Source organism: Garra rufa, chromosome 13 (genome assembly GCF_049309525.1).
Source record: "Garra rufa chromosome 13, GarRuf1.0, whole genome shotgun sequence".
NCBI lineage: Eukaryota > Metazoa > Chordata > Actinopteri > Cypriniformes > Cyprinidae > Garra > Garra rufa.
The window spans coordinates 15,413,610-15,419,891 of NC_133373.1; the positions used below are offsets into that span (position 1 = coordinate 15,413,610).

At 38.9% G+C, this 6,282-nt stretch overlaps 1 protein-coding gene across 1 annotated transcript in view; it reads left to right on the forward strand.

Moving 5' to 3' along the window:
* Positions 1–567: 567 nt before the first annotated feature.
* LOC141348419 (venom phosphodiesterase 2-like) overlaps positions 568–6,282 on the forward strand; it is a 44,409-nt gene continuing 38,694 nt past the window's right edge. Inside the window, exon 1 of the mRNA XM_073852730.1 lies at positions 568–582. Coding sequence (XP_073708831.1) covers positions 568–582 — 15 coding nt within the window. The remainder of the gene's footprint in view (positions 583–6,282) is intronic.

Consider the following 6,282-nt stretch of genomic DNA (forward strand, 5'->3'; position numbering starts at 1 on the left):
AGGGGAATGTAAACTTTTGACCTCAACTGTAACTAAATAAAACAAAGTTGCAAAGTTGAGCAAAACAAAACAAACAACAAACAAAACATGACAGAACAAAAACAAAACAATCAAAATGCAATGCAGAGAAAAACAAAGCAAAACAAAAAAGAGATGTTATGCATTTACACAATACTACATGATCAAAAGTATCTGGACACTTCCTTCAAATTAACATTTTGCCTTTAATTTCAATAAAGACTGATGCTCTTACTGGAACATGATAACATAACAAATTTTTTCAACTGCACCAAATTTAGCTGATTAAATAGCAATTAAACACATTTAAATTAATATTAAATCACATTCATGTTTAAACATGGACAGTGTTGCTATAGAGAACGCTCATGCATGCAGTAGTTGGGTCAACAACATCTGCATCTTATTTCACCAAAACTAATATTTTTGATACCTAGTTTAGTCCAATTATGTTTGAGTGTATATACATGCACTGAGCTAGCTGAATGCTTGAGTTGACAGGAATGTTGTAATATACACTTGGGAGTGTGTCTAATTCCAGCAATCGGGATGAACTCCCCTGGAGTAAGAAGGGAGGCTATTCCACAGCTGGGGAGCTCAGAAACAAAATATTCTACCACTAGCAGATGTTTTTTGCATCTTTTTTTCACTCTATTTACTCTATTATAAACGCACCTTCCTAGTTTTAGAGAATAAAAGCACATATATACAAAAAGCACAAATTGCACAAATTGAAGTGGCAGTAGTGATTAGTAACCAGATACAATATTGCACCTTGATATGCCACATTTAGTGCATTTGTTAAAGTCATGATAAATAAAGTAACCAGGTGTACCCATTACGTTTGGACATAAATGTGTTAGCAGTGTGTGAACACTTCCACCCTACAATGATAAAAAACCACCAACTCCTTATTTTTTTAATCCCCATTAAACCAAACCAGTCTCACTGCCATTTTGATTCTCTAAGCAATGTGACATCACATTGCTTAGGCCCTTCCCACGACGGCTGACTGACAGTTCTGCAATGCCATAGTTTACTCTCTCAGCGAGTTGTATTTGGTTGTACGCTGTCCTTCATTTTCTCCCTGCTTAAGCAGCCGTAACATCAACAATGCCTCGTAAGCAATAAGAGTTTTCATTTTCTCCCAACATCTGAGCCACTGAGAATTACTTTTATTTTTCAAGGTAATCAAAACCTACCTAAATACGTTTATGTCTGCGCAAACCATTTAACTTCAGACCGCTCTGTGACCACATCAGTGCCGCCTTGTACTTTCCACCAGCAGCTCATTGGACTTCTTCTCCTGGAGATCCTGGCTTCTCCTCCCTCCAGTTCAGGAGTAATTGTTTATGGCGCCAAGTGGCACCTACAGTGAGGGAAAAATTTATTTGATCCTCCCCTTGTTACCTGTTTACAAACACCTGTCCACCGAAGTAATCAATGAAGTAGATTTTAAACTCTCCACCATGGCTAAGACCAAAGAGCTGTCCAAGGATGTCAGGATTGTAGACCCACACAAGGCTGGAATGGGCTACAAGACCATCACTTGGTGAGAAGGTGACGACAGTTGTTGCGATTATTTGCAAATGGAAGAAACACAAAATAACTCAAAATAAATCTCCCTTGGTCTGGGGCTTCATGCAAGATCTCACCTTGTGGAGTTTCAGTGATCATGAGAACAGTGAGGAATCAGCCCAGAACTACACAGAAGGATCTTGTCAATGATCTCAATGCAGCTGGGCCCATAGTCACCAAGAAAACAATTGGTAACACACTATGCCGTAAAGGACTGAAATCCTGCATCGTCTGCATCATCTGCATCGGTCCCCCTGCTCAAGAAAGCACATGTACAGGCCCATCTGAAGTTTGCCAATGAACATCTGAACGATTGGAAGGAGAACTGGGTGAAAGTGTTGTGGTCAAATGAGAACCATAATCAAACTCTTTGGAATCAACCCAACTTGCCATATTTGGAGGAGAAGGAATGCTGCCTATGACCCTAAGAACACCATCCCCACCGTTAAACATGGAGGTGGAAACATTATGCTTTAGATGTGTTTTTCTGCTAAAGGGACAGGACAACTGCACCTCATCAAAGGGATGATGGACAGGGCCATTTACCGTCAGGGCCAGGGCATTGAAAATGGGTCGTGAATGGGTATTCCAGCATGACAATGACCCAAAACACATGGCCAAGGCAGCAAAGGAGTGGCTCAAGAAGAAGCACATTAAGGTCCTGGAGTGGCCCAGCCAGTCTCCAGATCCTAATCTCATAGAAAATCTGTGGAGGAAGCTGAAGGTTCGAGTTGCCAAACGTCAGCCTCAAAACCTTAATGACTTGGAGAGGATCTGCAAAGAGGAGTGGGACAAAATCCATCCTGAGATGTGTGCAAACCTGGTGACCAACTACAAGAAATCTGACTCTGTGATTGCCAACAAGGGTTTTGCCACCAAGTACTAAGTCATGTTTTGCAAACAGTTAAATACTTGTTTCACTAATTAAAAATGCTAATCAATTCATAACTTTTTAAAAATGCAGATAGATTCTGTCTCTCACTGTTCAAAAAAATCTACCATTAAAATTATAGACTGATGTTTGTTTGTCAGTGGGCAAACATACAAAATCAGCAGGGGATCACATCATTTTTTTCCCTCACTGTACCAGGGGTGCGTTTTCCAAAAGCATCGTTAGCTAAGTCATTAGTTCCAGTGATTTCTATTGGTAATGACGGAATTTAAGACCATAGTTGCTTTTGCCTGTGTCCTTTGTACCCTTGGTTTCCTTGCGTTAGTTTATTCACATGGCTACTGATACTGATGTTTTTTTTTTTAATTAGGATGCAGTCAAATGTTGATGAAAGAGAATTTTCAGCTGTCGCTTGAAAATGGTCAGGGATTGGGCATTCCTGATGGGGGTGGGAAGATCATTCCACCAACCAGGAACAGTGATTTTGTGCCTCTCTGTGATGGTACCATGAGGCGTTGCTCACTTACTGACCTCAGGCTTCTAGAGGGGATGTAGACTCATACGAGTGAGAGGAAGTAGGATGGTGCGGAGCTTGTGGCTGTTCTATATGCAGGCATCAATGTCTTGAACTTGATGCGAGCTGCAACCGGTATAGCCAGTGCAAGGAGATAAAAAGAGGTGTGATGTGGTCCTCAAAGATTACTCAGAGAGTGCTATAAATATTATTTACACATTTTGCTGCTATGTCAAAATATTACCACTACTCAGCACAACTGCTGCAATCATACAGACAGAAAATGTCCAGCATGGAGTGCTCCAGGAAAAAAAAAAAATGTATATACATAAAATGCTACAAAATCCACCACTGTTACTGATACTCCTGGCATTGACTCTACTGTCAAACATACTTAGTCTCGTTTATAAATATAAAAATAAAAATGTTCAGCCGAGCAAAAACTCCTGAACTTCTGACCTCTGGTACTTTGTGCTCCACTGAGCCCCATTAGCTCATGTTCAGGCATACGGCTGAACACTTTTAAGTCTAAAATCCAATAATCACCCCAATGTAGGCGATTCCTATTTGAAATTCGCTTGGCAACATCCTCACGGTGTGTTCACACGGGGCGTAAGTGTCAACGCTTAACGGAAGGCGTGGCTGACGTTTATGGTCATAGCAGCGTCAGCCAATGAAATGCTGCTCTTGAACAGGATGAACGTGATTGGCTGCCGCCTGGCCACTGTATTTGCATAGAGCGATCTGATTGGCTGCCGCGGCGCTTCACTGGCGTTGCTCGCGGCAGAAGTTGAAAATTTCTCAACTTCTGCCGCGAGCAACGCGAGTGAAGCGCCGCCGACGGATCCACAATTCCTTTCGGCAAAGCTTGACGTCACCCATTCAAAGTCAATGGGAAGCGTTGACGCTTGCGCCCCGTGTGAACACCGTTAAATGGAGCCAACAAATCCATCAAATGCTAAGTCAGGGAGATCTCTAGTCGATTGAAGAACAAGAGCTGATCGGGACGCTGGTACTAGAAATAACGTAAATTGATGCCAACACAGAGAACCAATGTAATAATTAATGTTAAACAGTCCCACATGCATGCCATGTGCACAGCAAAGACAAAGACAAGAGAAATAATCTCATCCATCCTACCGGCCTCAAATAAAATGATTAAACACAAGGCTACATGTAAACTTTTATCATGATTTTTTATACAGCTTCAGAACTTTTTAAATATATTGTATGAGTCTCATATGGACCATATTTATCATGTCTTTTCTCCTTAATCCATGTCCATTCGTCACATGTTTCTCTATCCTATCGCCTGGAGCCTCTGAGGTCCAAGAAGTACTTTGAAGGATCTTGTCTTACATAAGACACTATAATACCACTGACCTCAACTGGGTTAGTGACACATGAACAGGTCACTCAGAAAACCGGTTGCATTATTGCAGCATTAAAGCTTACTATCATCGGTTCACTCTGCCCATTAAAACATTTTACCACATGCAAAGCCTTGTAGAGAATTTACAAATCAAATGCAAGTGCCATAGACTACAACTCAATTCCAACAGAAACGTAATGGTCTAGTTTCACACGGGCTATGAAATCTTGACAGGCCGTACACTTGAGAGTAATATAGATGGTAATATATTAAACACAAGGAAGTATCTCTACTCAGTTACCCATATCATTACAAACACTGTGTATACTAATAATAAATCAGCAGCGCTCTATAAATACCAAAAGGATCGTAACTGACATTTAGTTGACCTGAACTCTGACCAGGAACAGAATAAATAATCTGTAAACCTTGACAATTTAGGACTTTGATCAGAATATCAAACTCAATTGTTTCCTGCAGAATCATTTCACAAAGGTTTTCAGAGGTAAATCGATAACAATTAAAATTTTAACAACATTTCAAGTGTGATTTATGAGATTTGTTACATTTTGATTTTTTTTTTTGTCATACTGATTTCAAACTTAAGGATTCATTAGTCTGAATATACATTGAACCAAACACCATCATAACATCTTAGTTGATAAATCAGTATACTTCTTTTTTGACAAAACATCACGTTTCCGACATGACTGCACATTTTCGGTAGCGATAGTGACCACATTCACATTACAGAACTGTAACCCACATACTAAAACACTAATAAAACCTAATAAAAAACTAAAAAAGTTCATACCTGTACTAAAATTTTGTTTATTTCCCCCAAATAAAGGATTATGTGTTCCCTTTTGTCACTACCGAAACAATGATGACATGTTTCAGTCGTGACTGTTACGGTAAAAACAATTTTAATGGATAACACCCAAAAAACAATGACGTCACTACCGAAACTTCACCAAATGTTTTGGTCATGACTGTTTCAGTAGAGACAATTTTAGATACTTTTGAACCAAGCTCAGATGCCAATCAGCACATGGTTAGCTAGCGCAGTTCTGAAGAGTTGTACACATAAAAACTAAATGTTATGGAATAACTAAAAAAAGTGTGTCATAGAAATCATAGAAAAATGGTGTTCAGTAGTGACGTTCTAACACACAGTTACACAGATTTTTCATACTTTTGAACACATTTACCTTAAAATTACTAAAACATACACTGTTTTGGTAGTGACGTGAAAATGCGGGACACTTTTCATAATTTACAAAGAAAAAAAAAGATATTATTAAAAACAACAGTGAATTAAAAGGCAAAAAAAAACATTTAGATATCATTTTAATTATTGAAAATTTAGGGGTTAGGGTTTGGGACAGCCACCTCCCAATTGAAAGTACTTTTTAAACTATGATTTTACATATATTAAGCTTACTGATATTTTAAATATTATTGTGGGTTTTAATTGATAATAAAAGGAAAAAATGCCTTTTTAATGTGTTTTTCAGTTGTGGGGCAGCAGTTTGCACTAATTCTGTAGAATGGCCCATATGCCATGTTAAATATCAAATACTGAACCATGGTACACAGTATTTGTTGAAAGTTAATTCAGTGGAGGTCTAATACAGTGCAGATAATACACACCGCATAATGTCATGTGATCTGAAAGTTTTTATTTCAATTACTTGTGCCTCTATTTGTACTCTAGTTCTTGCAGCAGCTGTCTATGTGATATAGACTTCTGTAAACTTCAATTCATGATGTTTTTTTTCTACTCTGAGAGGATTTAACAGTGAGAGAACAGGTGCTCACACAACCCCACTGCTGCTCTATTAATACACCTTATGTAACCCATCTGAATGCCAGTGTCCCTGTGTCTTTCCCAGACAACTTCTGCTT